At 36.9% G+C, this 20,140-nt stretch overlaps 1 protein-coding gene across 1 annotated transcript in view; it reads left to right on the forward strand.

Annotated features, from left to right (window-relative positions):
- Positions 1 to 20,140, forward strand: part of PLXDC2 (plexin domain containing 2) — a 518,063-nt gene that overhangs the window by 249,296 nt on the left and 248,627 nt on the right. Inside the window, exon 3 of the mRNA XM_036758389.1 lies at positions 6,777 to 6,923. Within this exon, the coding sequence (XP_036614284.1) occupies positions 6,777 to 6,923 (147 nt within the window). The remainder of the gene's footprint in view (positions 1 to 6,776; positions 6,924 to 20,140) is intronic.

Below are 20,140 nucleotides of genomic sequence, written 5' to 3' on the forward strand. Positions count from 1 at the left end.
AGAATGAATGGGTCCTTATAATATTAAAATGCAAAACCGTGAAGACCAGTTAACAGGATAAGTAGCTAGAAGGGGGAGGGGGAACAGGGAAGATGTCATGCTGCTCTGATCTGCTACTGTCTGCTATCCCCAGACATCATTTGCTACACAACCTAATTGTTTCCCCATTTCTCTTTGATGATCTACTTGAAAATCTATCAGAGGTTTCTTAATTTTGATAATCAATGTATTAAAAATGCAAATGCCTCTGTGAGAAATAAGGGCCTAATTGTCAGCAGCACATTGCTGTGAGTCGGTTCAATCCTAGTATTCTCATATCCAACTATACAAAACATTTGGGGATTTTAATGAAGATAGCTATTTTTTGAAACATAGGAGTAATTTTGAGAATCAGGACAGGACTGAGTGAAGGCACCACCATTTGGAATTCAAGGAGTTGCAAGGACTCTGGGTGTCTGAGGCAATGAGCATGGAGTTATAGAAGACAAAGTAAGGAAATAGGGAGCAGCCAAAGACAATTTCATCCATTTTGAAATTTTGCTTAGGGCAGTCTTTGAGCCCTGGAAAAGGGAAGACACTCTCTTCTTCCTTCTTCTTATGTCACACTTTCCTCCACCCCACCTCTAGCCTCTGGGACTCAGAATTCAGGCTAATACTATTAGTATAGAAAGCATGACCACATCCAGTTAAAGCCCTATGCAATATACATGTTAGTACTACCCCTTCTTTTGATAGCTGCATCCTAAAAGGACTGTTTCAGATGAATTAAAATAAAAAGAGAAGGCATTATACATTTTTGCCTTCCACATATGGCCATTTATATATTGGTAGGAGAGGGACCAGGACAGAGCAATGTAAACCACAAATGATCCTAAAGGTTCCTGTTGTCAATATTTTCAACCTCTTCCTCACCAACATATTTTAAGTAGGAACTACTAGTAAATGGCAACACTGATTAATTTGAGTGTAATTATCTTTTTTTCCCTTTATCATTGTCTAATTAGCAATATGATGGCATTAAAAAGAGGCAAAAGGAGAAAACACTATACCCAGTTTGTCTGCATAGACTAAAAGTCTTCCATTTATCTAGGCTTTAAGGTTTGAGAAGCAGTTTACATATATTACTTTATTTTAGTGAACTGTTGAGAAACACTGTCTGATGAAATAGGAATGATGGGTATTAAGTCCATTTTATGAATTAAGAAACTGGAGCTGAGAAACTGGCTTGGCCAGGCCAGGATGTTCAGGCTCTGTATTTATAATGCAGGAAAAAAATACATGTTTCTCCTGACTCTAGGTTCAGCTTTTTGTCTCTACACCACACTGTCCCTGTTCTTAGTAATTAGCACTTAATTATTAGTAAAATATTTTCATTTTGTTTATGTGGGGGTAAAAATTATCCAACCTACAATAAGAGAAACTGAGGCAGAGCTGTGAGCCAATGGCACCTTATTAAAGGGTCCATGGTCCCCTCCAATGAAGAGAACCTCAGATCTTCTTCATGATCTGAGAAGCCCCCTCCTTCCAGGGCCTTATTTTATAAGGCTTGATATCTAAGCTTTCAAAAACAGCTACACGAGATACAGAATAATTCCATTGGTTGACATATGATGTATAGGCTAAAATAAGCAAAAGCATAAATTGGCAGGGTCATGGTTTGGTTGAGGCAGGGAATATTTCCACTGACTAAATAGTCATAAGATGGTCATAAGGTAGGCACCTGCTCATGTTGTACAAAAGAGAATGGAGGTACAAAAATAATTTAGGGGGACATTCCATGTAGTTAAGTCACTTCTGCCGTACTGGTCTTGGTCACCACAAGAAGGAAAAACAAAGGTGGAGGGCCTCCAGCCAGTGTCTCATGATTAAACAAGTGATTTTGCCATCTGCAGCTCACTGCACTGGGGCCAAGTATACAGAATTTGTAATCATATCAAATTGATACTGATTGGAATAGAGTAGGGGTCTTCAATGAATCATCTTCCTCATTTAGTTCCTTGGGATAGCAACCTGGATATTGGAATGAAAGTGGAGATTCAGAGTCTAAACACTTGAGTTCAATAGCAGTCCTGTCATTTATTGGCCATATGATCTGGAACAAGTTCACAGAGACTCAATGCCTTTATCCAGAAAATTACAATAATATTCACAGTATTTGTCCTCCCTCTTTATTGGATTATTATGAAAATCAAATGGAAGTATAGATAGGAAGAGTTTGATACTATAAAATACAATAGAAATGTGAGTCATGAGTATTATTACATAATGATGATGGTGGTGGTCATAATATCTAGGGGTATTAGAAATCCCATCCATAATTCCCTCTTTAATTTTTTTAGAAGATCACATTTGTTTCAAGATAAATTTAGTATTTTTGGTTATTTACAGAAAGAACAATTGTTGTAGCATTAGAGGCACTGGCCTTCAATCCCAGGTCCTCAACATATTGCCCATGTGATAATGTTTGTCACTTAATCTCTGTATATGCATTTATAAAATGAGAAAACTGAACTGGATGACTGCTAAAGTCCCTCCAATGCTAAATCTTGTGACCTAGGAAGTGGGGTTGAAAGCTAGGCATGGCGATGTCCAAGCAGTAGACTCTCCCCTTCTCCTTCCTTCTCATTTACCCCTAGAGCCACATCAAAGTATTGATTTAATAGAAGATTTAAGCTAAAGTGTCTGATTTTACTGGATTTGTAAATTGGGACTAGGACTGAAATTGTCTTCATTTTATTATGAGGCTCCTCTCATGAAATTGGCTCCTTGCTCTTAAGATATTAACTATATGAATTACTAAATCCTTCTTACTCTAGAGATGTGAAGAGATAAAGTATATATGTGTGTGTGTGTGTATACACACATACACATATATACTCACATATTAGATTCTGCCCCAGGCCTTCTCCAAGGACTCTTGGTGATCTCATTTCTCATATGGATTACATTATTTTCACTGAGCAAATAACTCCCCAATCCATAGATCTAGCCCTTGTCTATCTCCTGAACTCAAGTGCCCCATTACCCCTCACTTGTTTGATATCCCTTACTGGAAACTGCATTCACATAATAAAATTCAAATGTCTAAGACCTCATTCACATGTCTCTTGATGAATTCCTTATTACTTTTGATAATATCTCCCTCATTCCGGTTACTGAGTTTAACAACCTTGAATTTTCCCTTTCCCCTGCTCCTCTGCTCCAATGAAATTGTTGCCAAGCATAGGTAATTAAGGTGGGACTTTTTTTTTACTGTTTTAGAATGCTAAATTAAGTGTCTTTGAGCCTTACTAGCTGCAAAGCCCCAGGCTCAAACCCCTAATTACCAGGTGTTAAGCCAAGGTGGGCATGAAGCCCTCAGGGTCTTAAGGGGAGTTGCTAAAACCAGAGCCAATAGTACCTGCCTAAATTCTAGTCAACTGGATTACATTCTAGTCCATCAGATGATGTCTAAGGACTGTATAAAAAGAGAGAACAGAGTTGTTTGTTTTGGGGGCTCTTGCTCATGGAGGAGTGTTGATGTGGTGACTCTGGGCAGCCATTGTTAAGAGGCCCCAGCTTTGAAGAAACCCAGATGTTTGGTTTGGGGCTCTCACTCACTGGAGGAGTAGCCAGTGACTCTGGGCAAGCCATTGAAACTGGCCCCTGGTTTTGCTAACCCAGATGTTTGTTTGCATTTGGTCTGTTTATAATGTATGTTTGTAATTTGTTTCTATTTGCTCTGAAGTTCAGGTTGCTGGTTTTTCCTCCTGAACTGAGTGATATTGGTATGTTGGATTCAAATAAGATTGTTAACCACTTAACGTTGCTTTCCTTAGTAAAGCATATCAAAAGTACCTGTGTTGGCAGCGTTCTTGTTGTTGGGCTCCATCAACATCTGGGTTGACAAGACAGGAGGCTCTTGGAGTGCCTGCCCAGAGTCTCCACATCAACACTCCTCCAGGAGTGAGAGCCCCCAAACAAACAACTCTGTTCTCTCTTTTTATACCATCCTTAGACGTCATTCAATCGACTAGAATGCCATCTGATTGACCAGAACTTAGGGCGTACCATTGGCTCTGGTCTTAGCAACTCCCTTTAGAACCCTGAGGGCTTCATGCCCACATTGGTTTAGCACTTAGTAATTAGGGATTTGGCCCTGGGGCTTTGCACCTAGTAAGGCTCAATCAAAGACAATTAATTTAGCATTCTAAAACAGTAAAAAAAAGTCCCACCTTAATCATCAATACACCAAGTCAAGGAGGTTTTTCTCCCAGAAATCTTTTATCCATTCACATGCCACAATGTTAGTTTAAGCTATCAACACATCTTGTCTATGTTGCAATAGGCCCCTAATTTGTCCACTTGCTTTTATTCTCTCTCTATTCCAATCCATTTTCCATATAGCTGCCAAATTTTTATTTGTAAAGCAGAAATCTGACCATGTCATTTACCTGCTGACCAATCTTTTCCAATTCTCCATTGTCTCAAGGATAAACTCCAATGTTTAAAGCCCTCCAAAGTCTGACTCTCTCTTAACTTCATAGCCTTTCTTTTCTTTGTATACTTCAGGTTGTAGCCTAACAGGCCTATTCCCCAAATAGGACATTCCATCTCATATCTCTACATTTACACAGATTGTCCTTCATAACCAGGCTCCATCAGGCCTAGAAATAGATTCCTTTCTTCCTGTTATGGCAATTATAGTTGGACTTTTTTGGTGTTCATCTCTTTGGGAATGCTAAGGCCATCAAGGGCCTTTGATGAGTCTTGCCTTTGTTTGAATGGGGCAGGTAAAGTGGAACCTTTTTGTCTTTTGTTTTGGAGTGCTTCTCAGTACTGAGGTAATCAAGTGCCCCAGGGCCCTGAGAAGTGTATATAAGATCTGAGGTTGGTCTTTTGTTTTGGGGGCAAACTGATTGAAAGAGTTTTGGTGAGGAGACTCTGGGTAGCTGTTGAAAGCCTCCACCCCTCGGCTTTAAAAAACCCAGACGTTGGTGCTTCTCTGGTAACTATGTATTGTGATTTGGTCAGAAAGAAATCTATTGATCTGTTTATATTGTCTTTGTAATTTCTGTTTGTATTTGCTGTGAAGTTCAGGGTGCTGGCTTTTCCCCCTGAACTAAGTGAATGATATATGTATGTTTAATTAAAGTGAGATAGCTAACTCCTGAAACTTGCTTTACTTAGAAAAGCAGATCGAAGAATCTGTGCTAGCAGCCCTTCTGTGTGTTCTTGTTGTTGGTCTTTCACACCCACAGCAGCTGCCAGCAACATTGTTGTTACACTTACTTTTGCCTCTCAAATATCCTACCTTCCTCAAAGGTTCATTTCATGAACTGCCTCCAATGTGAAGCCTTTCCTGAATTCCTGTCCAATTCCCTGTAAGAATTGAGTAGTTTTTCTCTCTCTCCAAATTATCTTTAACTTATCTATACATATATTCTATTCAGTACCTGGTTTGAGCAGCCAGGACCTGGACATACAAAGACAAAATCAAAACAGCCCCTGCCCTCTAAGCACTTACTTTCTTTTGGGGAAGATAATGGTATATATGTGGGTATACACAAATAGATATAATGAATCTTTTGGGTGGGAAAGACACTAGTGGCTGCCAGGGTTTGGAAAAGTATCATATGGAAGGTGATTCTAATTCTGTCTTGAAAGAAACTAGGGATTTTAAGAGGAACAGGTGATGTGGGAATGCATCCTAGACGTTGGGGATAACCAATGCTAAATAATTGGGAAATGGAGTGTCTCATATAAGGAACAATAAGGCTGGTTTCAATGGAATATAAGAAGGATGAAGGAGAATGATGTTTAATAAAGCTGGAAAAAGGATGGGTCAGATTGGGAAAAGTTTTAAATGCCAAACATTTTATATGTGATTCCGGTTCCTAAAGTTTAGATTTAATATGTATTCCTGCTGAGATGATAGCAAGATGTAGAAGAGATAGTGTCCTTTTTCCTGTCTCATTCTGAGTCACGTCCTTTAAAAAGAGAGCTTTTTCATTTTTCTCTTTGTATTTTTAGCATGTGGCTACTTATATACCTAGCATATAGTGGGTACTTAGTGCATGTTTGTTGAATTAGTTGATTTTTTTAAATAAAGACATTTTGCAATTTGGAGAATAATTGACAAGGAAATTAGTTAGCACCTGTAATATTGGTAAAATGCTTCTCAGCAGATATTTCTATTAATATTCAGAGTTCTCCATTAAGTGGTTTGGATACAATAGAGAAATTGCATGCCAAACATGATGTTGGGTTCCATAACTATTGTTAATGAGCTTTCAAACAAAAAGTCACAGTTAATGAATAAAATGGGAGGCAGGAAATCTTAAGGATCACTTTATTTCCAAAACCATTAGCTAAAAGCTGACTACATATTGCTGTTATTAAAGCAGAGAGGCTGCCGTGGAGTATTCCCTGATTTTCACTCACCTGGAAGTCAACAATAATTGTGTTCAGATTTTACCAGGCGTTTTCCCCAAGAACCATTCTTACATTTGGAGAGCCAGCAGAGGTATACAAAAATATTTCTTGTAAGATTTTTGGACACAGAGAACACATTGGCATCTGCTTCTTGTTTATTTTCAAATATTTCCCATAAAGGATTTCTAGTTTGTACATTGTGCATCTTAGTTCACTTGCCTCTGAAATAATTGAATCCCCATAGTCACTTTGAGGCATAACAAGCCTTCCAAATTCAAAGGCATTTATTCTAATTGTCTGGGAATTGTTTCTGTTTTTAATACATTTGTGTTTTTTTTCTTTCTCTTTCTACATTGTTACAGGAGGATACAGATCATAATTACTATATTTCCAGGATATATGGGCCATTTGACTCTGCCAGCCGGGATTTGTGGGTGAACATGGACCAAAAAGAAAAAGATAAAGTGAAGATTCATGGGATTTTGTCCAATACCCATCGGCAAGCTGCAGTAAGAGATTTGACATACGCTCATTTTTCCCCCAATAAGCTATTACTTTAATTGCTATAACTGTAGCATTTATTGAGAAAACTACTCGAGGAAAGTCAGCTCTAAAATTGCCTGTAGGCTTTTATGGAAAATAAAGAAATGAAGTTGTTTCATATAACCTGCATTTATTTAGCTATTTTCCCCTTATGAGATGCTATGGAAAGAATGGAATACTTACCTCAACTTTATGATTTATCTTAGGTGTTTTTGAGAATCTCTTTACCTCATAGTCTCATATTACAAAAAAAATTTCAAACTATTTTCTTCAGTTATGACCAAACGAACCTATTGAAGCTCTCAATTCCATCATTTCCACTTTACATGTTATTAATTTGTAGCCATAGAATAAAATTGGATCACTTGGGGACATTCTTCTGTTTGTTATGTCCAATCCCCACTATCAGGTTTCTCTTTCCCTTAGTCATATTATGTTTTATGTGGCTGATAACTATATCTGAGGTCACTTAAAATTATTGTATAAGTCCTTGATAGGATCATAAAATTAGGGATAAAAGGGATTTTTAAAGTCCATATTGCTCTACTGTCCCATTATATAGATTAGGAAACAGAGCCGCAGAGCAGCTAAATAACTTGTCCCAGTTCACAGAAGTAATAAGATAATGAGCCAGATTTAGAACGTAGCTTCTCTGACTTCTCAGTCAACCTGAAAAAAAAGTTCAACTGAAATCACTTCACTCTAAGGATATGATTAAATCTCTGAACTGGTAAAAGGAGATGTCATGCATGAGGTGGATGTGAGACTTATGGAGTAGGCCGATTACACATCCCTCAATACATTTATTACTTCTTTCATCTGACAAGTATTTAACAAATGCTTATTATGTTTAAGGCACTGTATTAAACATTGATTTTCTTCTGGAAAATGTTGGGATTTGTATCAAATACTGTTTGATACATTGATTACTAGATTATAAGAAACATCTATTTTGAGAAAATCTAAACAGCTTGAATACCACCTACGTAATAGGTAGTACGGATTTCTAAGCACTGTGTAGGCCATGGTGATTAGTACTGGTTCACAGTCACCCAAAGTAGCAAAATAATGCTATATAGATTTTCCATTGTTATTGCTATCTTTAATCTAAAAAAGGAAATTATAGGAATATATTGTGATTTAAGAGGCACTAGTTAAGTACCAAATACTAAGCCTTACCTTTCCAAATCAAACTGTATTCATTCTTCATTTATGTATGTAAGTATGGATGTCCATGAGACTGGGTTATGATAGGTGAACAAAGCTTAAAAACCCTTGAGCCATTTGTTAGATATTAAATATTAGTGTTGCAAGGCTGAATGGAAAACAAAGCTAAGTATTTTCTCTCTGGTGGGATCCATCTTTTTTCTCCCTAGGGCCAATAAACACATCACAAGATGACAAGTTCTAACAATTTTACTGTGGGATTTAGGCCAGATTCCCCAAAGAAAGATAAAGGATGAAAAATTGTAAATCAGACTGATGTCTAGTAGGTGTTCTCACAGCATGTGTCTATTTTCCAGATCCCAGGAGCAAGAAACATGTCAGCTTGCTAGTAAGTAGATAGGTGAATGGAGGTGTGAGTATTCTAGAAAACACTGTGACAGGCCATTGTTAAAGGATGTTTCAGTCCAGCGCAAGAACACCCTATTGGATATTTACAATCACAGACAAAACTTCAGAAACATTAGCTTTTGATATCCAAAGAGTGTTTGGACAAGACCTTTTAGAGCCATCCCCAGACATGTATGAATAGATATTATCAAAGGGTTTATTTGTCCTTCTTCTAGGGACACTGGGAAACTCTGGGAAACTCCAAAGAAGATGTCAGCTGTAAATGACAGCTTAAATAACAAGAATACCCACCACAGTAAACAGAGATAGAAGATTATTCTTGCCTTTGGGTAGCCCTTGAAATTTTTCCTTCTTGATTTTTTTTAGCTACCCTGGGGACACCTGTGGCCTACATTGCCATGTCTCCTGAAAGATGCCTCAGCATGCATTGTGATAACTCCTGCCAGTAAGACAGCTACCCAGACTATGTGTCTATAATCACCACTTTTAATTGCATGCAAATAACACCCACATGAACAATCCTTTGAGGGTGATCTGGAAGAGCAGTTACCACAAACAGGCACCTACTTAGCTGCTTTGTGGGAAATCACAGACTATGGGCAGGAAAATGTTCTACAATGTTATCCTATGAATGTCACCTTTGGATTTATTTCAGGTTTTACCCACCCAGTCTAAGGAACAGGATTTTTATTCAAAGAGCACCAACTTTTAATTATAAATGTCTAGCTATGATTAAATGGAGACAAGTTTACATGCATACACACACATCTATATGTGCAAAGAGTAAATCACATTTGCCCTGAAGAGCATTGAATTCTTATATTGTTAAATGCTTTAGAAAGATTTTTTAAAAGATATAAAAAAAGTTATCTTTTAAAAAAATCCAATAACCTGTTTAGTTGAAACTAGTCTGTAGTAATTTTCAGTTCCTTCTACAAAGATAAATTCTTCTATTACTGAAAACAGACATCCCACAATTTCTCTGGTTCAGTGATTGAGGTACTAATGACTTCCTAAGAAGTAATGATTGTTTTGTATGAGGAAATGGATTTAATTTTTTTCCAAGTTCACTGTTTAGGAATTTTTTCTTTTTTTAAATTGCATTGTTATTTGAAAATGAAAATAGGAGTCTGAAAAATCTAAGCCTATTCCACCATTCACCTACTGGACTTACTATTCTAAGACACACCATTGGGAAACAAATAAAGCCCTAGTGTGCTAGGAAGAAAGCATGACAAAGAAGCAATTGTCGCAAACAATGCCAGAAGAGTTTCTGCAAAGATCATTATTATCACCATTTCATGGCACTTAATATTCCCCAAAGTAGTTTATAATAATTGCTATTAATTATGCTTCATAGTTCCATGAAATGGGCCTTTTGTACTGCTTTCTTTCTCTCCATTCTTTTTTTAAAGGGTAAATTTTAAGGAAATCAAAAGGGGATCTGATCAAGATGACAAAGAAAATCAAGTTAATCAATATGAGATCTCATACTTTAAATTTTCATCAAGGGTAGACTTTTGGAAGCAGAACATCTCCCAGTTTATGCACAGGGGGAAAGTGGTGTGTGTGTGTGTGTGTGCGTGTGCGCGTAACTTCCCTACTTCTTTTCAAAGAGCCAAGATGCACAGATGTCATGCTGATGTGGAATGTGACTGTATTAATTTCAATTTATGTTGTCTTTAGGGCCCTAAAAATTATATGGACATGAGAGAACAACAATGGGGCCTGAAAGGACTTTAATTTGTATGTGTTTGGGACATGTTCTACATCACCATTGTGACCTTGTATAAAGATGATTATAACCAGGATACATACACACATTCACCACACATTCACTCTCTCTCTGTCTGTCTCTCTTTGTCTCTCTTTTTAATTCTCTGTCTCTGTCTGTCTCTGTCTGTCTCTTTCTCTGTCTCTGTTTGTCTCTGTCTCTGTCTCTCTCTGCACCTCCCCCCCCCCACCTACCTACAGTGAAACATAAGAATGCAGGCAGAGAAGCCCTGTTTTTTCTCCATACGAGAAGACTGTTATTTCCATGTGCCTAGAGCCAACTGGGAGATTTAAACTAAATATAATATTCAATACAATATTAAAGCAATGATTCCAATTTAGTCTATCTAATTAAGTAGTGAATATGCAGAGTGAGAGAATATAAGCTCCTGGAGGACAGGGACTTTAAAAAATTGTCCTAGTACCCCTAGAAATTAATATAGGGCTCTATAGTGAGTAGATAGCTTTTTAAAAAAAAGTTGCTGAATGAGTGTTGAGAGAAAAACAAACATCAAATTACAGATAGCAGTAACTAAATTTTATTAAAATTTATCAGGGAATATAAAATAAACCCCAGAATTTGCTTGATTATATGTTAAATTCTACATGTCCTCAGTTTGGAGCCTTCTACTTCTGGTTGGCTGTTCTCATCTGTCATAAATGGACAAAGATTTGTGTCCAGCGATTGTGCTGATCATATCTGAGATGTTCAATCCTCATTTTTTGGCCCTTTAAGTGAGAGTGATTGCTATTAAGAAGTTACTTCACTACTTGAGAGACCTGTGATTTCATTAATCTTGGTGCTAACATAACTCACACAACCTTTCTACTCAAAGTTGCTGTGTCAATGCTACTACTACAACTACTACTACTACTACTACTACTACTACTACTACTACTACTACTACTACTACTATGATGACAACTCCTCCTCCACCTACTCCTGTTCAATACTACTACCATCACCACCACCACTAATAATAATGATAATGACTTTAAGGCTAAGTTAACAGTTAACAAACCTACTTATGCTGGCCCTATGGCAAGAAACACATCAGCCCTTTAGGGGTCCACACCAAAAGCTTCTCAATTCCAAAGCCGCTGTCATAGCACACCATCCACTGGCATTGCTTTCAAAAACCCATTGTTAACTGGATATCAGAGAAAGCCTATATGTGAGAATTAAGATGGATATATATATTTTTTCTTTTTCTCAATAGCTTTCCTACTTATTAATGCTTTCTCAGTTTCCCAAAACAAACATTATATGGAAGTCGTTCAGCTAAGAGGTGCCATGGATGGAGTGACAGGTCTGGAGGCATGAAGTTTCGTTTTCCTGGGTTCAAATCTGGCCTCAGTTACTAGCTGTGGGACCCTGGGCAAGTCACTTAATGCTGTCTGCCTTGGTTTCTTCATCTGTAAAATGAGCTGGAGAAGGAACTGACAAAGCAATCCAATATCTCTGCCAAGAAAACCCCAAATGAGCTCACAAAGAGTCTGAAACAAGTGGAAAGAAATAATAGACCCCTCTTAAAGCAGCATTTTTTTTACTCCACATCACACTGCTGATTTATATTGTGTTTGTAGTCCCCTAGACCCCCAGGTTGTTTTTATAACAATGGTCTGTATTTGTTTCTATTATTAACCGAATCCATCACAATAGATACTGAAGCTTTTTGATCAAAGGATAGATATGTCCTTACCTATGCTTTAGGAATATCAGTTACTCAGCCACTACTTGCTTATTTATCATCCTGAATCATTTATTGAGATAGGCTCCTTACAACGATCTATTATTAAAAGGTCCTTGTACCACATGTTGAGAACTACTAGCCTAGCAAATACAAAGCAAGAAAAACATTTCCTTCTGCTTAAATGCGGGCTATGGGGATTCTAGTATAAGTTTTAATTATGCTCTTCCACTTAGCTAAAACTTCAAGTTCCTTACCCAATAACTTATTTTTTTTCTCCTGTCATTGAATCAAAGAAAATAGAGAGGTCTTTTAAAATGATGTGGTCTTAAGCCCCACAGAACTTTTGATAATAGGAAAGAGTGCTGAAGAGGTCATGTGGAGAATGTTCTGACTTCCCTGGAGTCATGGAACCTGGTTAAATAATTTTAGTTACACCATTATATGGATGACAAGAACATAGAAGATAATTTAAGTTATTTGGCCTCATCTAAAAGATGAGGAAATTGGGTGTGTCCAAAGCTCAAAGGTTTTCCGGGAAGATATCCCCACAGGAATCCTATTGAGGGTTAACCTCAGAAGCAAGAATATTTACCTTCTTCCTTGAAGCTAAACTAAGCCCCATCATCCTCCAGCTATAAGTATGATTTAATCCTATCCCCTTTTATTGAGTCCTAAGTACAAGGATGATGACTGTACTCTGATTATATAGAGGCCATGAGACTAGAAGAGGCCACAGGGGGTGGTGCCCCTCCTACTTCCTGGGCTGACTGCAAAACAAGCCAGGTAGACGATTATCCAACTTTGTTGTTAAAAATACCCATAGCAGATTCTCTAAATCCCTTTAGGTAATGTGTTACAGTTTTTCATGATAACCTTTCATCTTCCTCAAGACTGCTAATAAGTGACCCCTCCACCTTCTCTTTGGTAGCCTAAGTAATCACAATTACTCCAGCCTTTGATACTTGATGCTATTTTCAAACTTATTTTCATTCTTCCCCTCTGAGTCCTCTCTGTGGGCCGATGAGGATTTGCAACAAATCTAATTTTAGATAACATGACTGTGAGAAGTGTTCTCATCTGGAAGTTATTAAATGATATCAACTTTTACATGAATATTTTGCAAGGGGGAAAAAGAAATTCCAACAGAATTTCACAAAATAAAAATAGTATGTGTTGTTCCTGAATAACTGATATAACAAACAGAGAACAACGAACATGGTGTGTTCTTGTATAAAGTATTGGATTATTAAGCATAAAAGGCTTGTTGTCTATTTTTCAGTCGAGAGCAAGATTCATTGAAATGGGTTAATATATTAACATATTTTTAGTGTATTTTCATATGCCTTTATTAAGGGGCGTAGTGATTAGAATAGTGCTGGCCCTCATGTCAGAAAGACCTGAGTTTAAATTCAGAATCAAAAACTTACCAGCTGTGTTGTCTTGGACAATTGATTGAACTTTTCTCAGTTTACCCATCTGTAAAATGAGCATACAGATAGCCTCTACTTCCTAGGATTTTTGTGAAGACCAAATGAGATAATGTATGTGAAGTCCCTTAAAAATGTAAATGCGACAAAGTTGTAGGTGTTAGGTTGTTGTTTTTTTTTAATTTCATGTTTTTGCATGGTGTTGATTAAGAAGGAACATAGGTAGATTAGTGAACAGTGTATGTAATATATTTTAAAATAGCCTCCACCTGAACTGACATACTAACTGAAATATCATGAGAGAGTCATTATTTTGAGCTAAAGCAATACTGTCTATGTCTGTTAAAAGATAAATAGCATTAAAGGTGAAGAATATTTAGCCATTATTCCTTTTTTGCAGGTTAAGAGGAAATAGCAGGCAGCTAAGTAGTGCCCTGGATAGAACGGTGATTAGAGAGACATGAGTTCAAATCCTGCCTCAGATGCTTCTTAACTGTGTGATCCTTGGCAAATCACTCAACCTGTACCTGCTTCAATTTCCTCAGCTGTAAGATGGAGATATTAATAGCACCTACCTCAGAGAGTTATTATGAGGATAAAACGAGATAATATGTGTAAAGTGTTTTGCAAACCTTAAATAATTATGTTAATTGTAGTTAGCTATCTTAATTCTTTATCAGTTATTGAAAATCAGAGTAATGTTTTAAATACATACTATCAAATACAGAAGTTTGCATAGGAACCACTCACATTAAAATATAGTTAACAAAATTTTTAAAGAAGCCTATTTCTCAAACCACCCAAAATATTTCCACGGATACTTTTGTGCGGGAAGGGAGTTGTGGAGCTTAATTCTGAAGCCCTGTCTAACCAAAGGAAAGCAAGAGGAAGTTAAAATAATAGAAGGCCAAACATTGGAACAGACCCTACAGCTGAGGACTTTTTGTGTAGGGCTCTGACCCAGAAGATCCCTACCAGTTATAGATTTCAGCAGGCACACTTTGATATCACTTTAAAGCTTTATGGTGAGTGAAAGCTTTATGAATGGAAAAAAGAGCTTGGGCTTGTATAGACAGCTAGTCAATATGAGGTACTTCAGACTTTAACTTTTCCTTCCCTTTTTGAGTGGTAGAATCCCAGAGACAGAAAAGTCTTGAGAAGTCTTCTAATCCAACCCCCTGAAGAGTAAGGTTTTGATTCGTGATGATTGCAATTCTCCTGCAAAATTCTCATGAGCCCAAGTACAATACTTTGTTTTCCAAGTAATGCATTTAGACAGCTATGTGGTACAGCACTTAGAGGACTGGGTTAGAGTCAAGAAAATTTCAGTCCAGGCCCTGTCTCCAAAACTTAATAGTTATATGCCCTGGGTATGCCATGTGTCCTTAGCTATAAAATGATGGGGACAGATTGGATGACCTCCAAGTTTCCTTCCATTCTATGACCTAGATGCAGTTCTTTCTGGTGACTCCAATTGACATGTAAAGAGTCACATGATTGTTTCACTCTTTGCCTAAGAGCCCAGTGCTACCTATCATGACCGAATATTTTTTTAAAGCCAGTTAATTCTCAAAGTTATGTAATGTAGACATGGCCATTGGGAAATAACTGATTTTTCATCTTTCCATAATCACAGAAAATCTGGCAATGTGAAAAAACAAAGGATATGGCGATATTTCACACACTCTCATGTCTCATGCAATTGTGAAAATTATTCTCATTCATTATTATTCCTGTGAAAAGCAGCATCTGGTAAATGCATGGACTTGGTTAATACTGCATGCAGTTAGGAATGAATGCTGAAGAGGCTGGGTTTTCTCAGGAAATCAATTCAATGAATACTACTTTTGTCTGAAAAGAGTGATAAATCCCCATCAACAAATTTGCTTATTGATTATCCCCTACCCTGAAAATTTTGACCTTCTAATTAGGTTTCCACTGTTTTCAACCACTGGATTAATAGTCCATGTCCTGGTAAACTCCTCCCAGAAAGTAAAAGGTTAGTTAAGGTAGGAATAACATTAATATTTTTATATAAGCTCTGCAGGAAAAAAAGATATCCTGACATATTACTGCTATCTCTTTGCACATTCTGGGCTTAAAGGCAGGGTAGTACTTTGGGGATTTCAAAGGAGATCTATATCACTATTCTCTATAACAAAATACTACCTCGCATTTCTTCCTCTAATGATCATTTGCAGTGGAAGATTTCTTTAGAAAACATGAAATTTTCTTTTATTTTCAGAAGATTTGTTTTCCCCCATCTGATACTTGCCTTGGTGTTCTGTTTTTGTTTTGATTTATGTTTCCCCAGTCACTTTGTTTCCAATAGTTATATCCATAGATGTAGTTAACTGATTGAACAATTAAAATCTCAGTTTTTTACATGAATGCCAAGACCTATGAATGTTTAGATAAAGCCTCAGGAATCTGCTTTTTAGGGGATAAGAAATGAAAGAATTTAGGTCACTGACATGGCTGTCACTGGGCATGTTTGCAGCTGGGATAAGCTCTGCACTGTGCCTTGGAAAAGTCATAGGAAAGGTGCTCTCATCTGTGCTGGGGGAGGATAGACACCACCCTAAGGGACACTGAGAAATCCGGAGCACAATGATGTCTTTGATAGAAAGACTGACCACTACCATCATCCCCTGCCCCCCCCCCCCCCAAGCATTGGATAATTTCCTACTTAAACTAATTTTTCTTGATAACTAACTACTAAGGTCAGTTGCTTCTTTCCTTTTGGTATACAAAAAAAACTAATTACAGATGGATCAGGGTGGAGTGATAATCCTTACAACAAATAGATGCTTTGGGGGAGGAAGATGAAAGATGGCTTAAAACCACTTTTCTCCCTCCCCCCGAAAAGCAAACCAAACCTCAAATATCATCTTAGAGTTGAAAGTAACATTAGGGACTATATAATTCTAAGTACAGCACCTTAATTTTTACTATGAAATTGAGGCCAAAGAAAGTAGAATTCATTTGATTAGGGCCCTACCATTCTATCTAATATTCAGACTTTGACTTGACTGTAAGGCAGGATTGCAATCTTTTAGCCAAAGGAAGGAAAGAAAGAATAATTTATTAAGCTATTGCTGTATGCCAAGCTCTTTGCAAAACATTTTATAAATATTTCATTTGATCCTCACAACCACCTTGGGAAGTAAGTGTCAAAATTTACCCTCATTTTGTAGTTGAAGAAGCTGAGGTAGACTTGCCCAGGGTCATATTGCTAATAAGTGTCTGAGGTGATATTGGAACTCAATTTTTCCTGACTCTCTACTCTACCTATTGTGTCAACGCAGAAAGCTCTAAGTCAAGGATACATGGGGCTTCAGCTAGTGTGTTCCCTTTGCTGGGTAATGCTGGAGGGGAAAGGCAGAGTTTATCTTGCTCAGGTTCTCTTTTCCACATAGCAGATGGAAGCAAAGGCTATCTAGAGGGGTCTATTCCCCAAAGATCTCTCCTGATCCCAACTTTGATGATTCTTCCCAAATACAGCTCCAAAGTCTTTTCTGACTCACTTGAAGGTCTGCTCTTGACCAGCTATATTCCATCAAAGTGAGATTTGTTGTGTGAAATGACTTATCTCTAGCTCATGATGAGAAACCAAAAATCTACCTTTCTCTCAGCCAAGCCACAACTAGGCAAAAAGCAATTATCGCACAGGTACGAATCAGTTCTAAAAATCAGGATTTCCTCACTATCAACCTTAAATCCTCATAACCGACTTGTAGAAATTAGATGCTGGGAAACAGAGGACATTGTCCTGGCTTAATTTGAGATGCTCTCCTTTTCTTCACATAATACTTTTTCTTGACTAAATGAGAAAGGGGTGTCACCCTACCAGTCAGTTATCAGACATGTATTAAGGACGTATTTTTTGCTAACTACCAAAAATACAAGCAGAAGGCAGGACAGTCTCTTGCCCCACCGAGTTTATATTCAATTGAGGAAGACATTGGCATATAAAATGGATCTGAAAAGGGGAAGAAGTCTTACTGGGTGAGGGACATGGTGGACATTGACTTATGGGGATAAGTTAGCATTTCAGCCTAGAGAGGAATAATAAATGGTTAACCTGGGCTTCTTCCTTAAATTGAAGCTTCTAGGAAGAACAAGCCTGTCTAAAGGTGAGGTTTTATTGTGGTTCAGTCATGTCCAACTCATTCATGACTCATCATTTGGGATTTTTTTGTCAAAGATACTGGACTGGTCTGCCATTCCTTCTCTAGCTCATTTTATAGGTGAGAAAACTGAGGCAAAGAGAGTTAAAGTGATGGCCCAGGGTAACACAGCTAGTAAGTATCTGAAGCCATTTTTGAACTCAGGGAGATGTTCTCCTGATTCTATGACTGACACCATGCCACCTAGCTGCCAGGTGAGTAAAGAAAGTGTTTTCAAAGTAAGAAGAGATCCACAGATAGATTAAGCTTCTGAAATTGAAAAGGTTTCTATGGCATGATAAGGAAAGTCCCATGAAAATGAGTCAGCAGTATAGTCTGGAATATTATCCTCTGCAAAATAATGGAATCTGACTATATCCTCAAAGTCCTTCCTCGTATTAAAAAAATAAAGGAAATCCTTTGATTATAATAAGATACAAAATCACAGTAGAAAAGTGAATCATTTATTCAGATGTTTCATACAAAAATAAATAACATTTATTTTTTAAGGTTTTCAAACTATATCTATATGAATGATGCAGTGTATAGTTCATATTGCATTTTTTATGGGGGAAGGAATAAGATAGGTCATTTTTTTGGTGATAATTGCTATTAACTTGTTGACTTTTTTCTGGAAGAGAGAACAGAACTATGAATTCATGGATGTTGTGAACACTCCATGAGAAAACTCCCAATACCAATTCTGATTCATACTTTTTTCCCCCATTTATTCTTTTAAGGCTTTGCTCTGGGTACTAAGAGATCAGGCCTTGCCAGGGCCACACAGTAAATTTCATAGGCCAGACTTGAGGTCAGATCTTCCCAACTCCAAGGGAGGGCAACTATCTGTCTGCCCTCCCACAGCTACCTTAATAAAGTATTGGCATAGAAATCAAGTCTCCAGTGATTAAGGATAATGTATCATAGCTGAGGTTATGTTGCATGCTCTTCAGGTCTCCCTATGATTTTCTTTTATACAAAAAGAAGTGTGATTAAACAACATTTTAAAGTTTAGAAAAGGTGAATATAATTATGTGGCTAGACTGCCTTCAGTAGGGAATGTGATAAAAAGATCAAAGAAGGAGACCTCAGGGGATCTAGCAGGATCACTAAAAATAGAAGGTTGTTTTAGGCTAATCGGAAGTGATTAAGAAGAAAAAAAAAATCTGGATTAAAAAGTTGCCAAATTCAAATATTTAGCTCTTATTAAGAGCTTTTACAAATTAAAATTGAATAAGAGTTAATTACTTTATTTTAACAGAAATAGACAAAAGAGGTGAAATAAAATAGGGGACCTAGAATTAAGAATTATTTTAAAGGAATTAAGATAGATCATGTTGATTAGTTACAAAAGACTGACAAAGTTAAATAGCTGTAATTGCTGAGCATCCTGTAGCCAACAGAAAATATAGCTGTCCCACGGAGGATTATAGTCTTTTTTTTGTCACCGACATTAAAGATTGGGTATCCTAGCTTTGTTTAAGAACAATTTACTAATAAACCTGAATCCTGGAATGATTTATTTTTGCTTTTAAAAAGCCTTTGGCATACAAACTTGACAAAAGATTTCTGAAAAACTCAGAAAGTTGCATCTACCGGGTTTCCCTTTATCTGTATATCTACATATTTTTTCAATTCCAATGAATTATTCATATGATTCCTCTCGAAAAATGCTTTTCATCAGATAAGTTCTTTTCATTTAAGTGAGTTTCATCTTGAGGAGATAAAAAGTTGCTTTTTAAAAAATCTAATTATTTGACCTGTAAAGTAGAAGACAGATTGACATTCATTTGTTCATGCAATTTACTCAAGTGTCTGTGGTGGCGGTGTGGTGGACCAGTGTATAGCAAATTTTCATTTTGGAGATGGTTTTACTATAAAATATTATGATGATACAGTCACTATAATGGAGACACCATGAGGGTCACCATTAAGAGATACTACTCCATTTATTGACTAAGAGCCCCCACCCAGAATCCTGGAGAAATCACTTTAATGAACTGCCTAATTTCTTACATGGCCATAATGTATCTAAAGTGCAATTACTAACACAGAAAAAAGAACTAGGAAAACTCCCAAATAGTCCACTAAGCAGCCTATGAAACAGAACAGTAACAACTGACTCCTCTAACACTTACATTATGACTAATACTCCCAATAATTAAATGAGATACCATTTATATATATTATATAGATAGATAGTGTATCTATAAATCTATGAGCTATATTATATGTACAGATAGATAACATGAGAACTGTGCAAACTTTAAAACACTATACACATGCTAGCTATTATAAAAAATTCTATCTGTTATTGGTGACATTGAGGTACAAGATACTGAAGTACCCATGGATCATCATATAAGATGAATAAATCAAAACTTTGTTAAGCACCTACCATGTACCATTCAAATATATTGAATGAAGCAGTCACTACTTATAAGAATTTTAATGGTACAGATGACAAGTATATATATGCACATACATATATACACATATATACATAATACATATATATGTACTTGTCATCTGTCCCATTGAAATT

Source organism: Trichosurus vulpecula, chromosome 5, assembly GCF_011100635.1.
Source record: "Trichosurus vulpecula isolate mTriVul1 chromosome 5, mTriVul1.pri, whole genome shotgun sequence".
NCBI lineage: Eukaryota > Metazoa > Chordata > Mammalia > Diprotodontia > Phalangeridae > Trichosurus > Trichosurus vulpecula.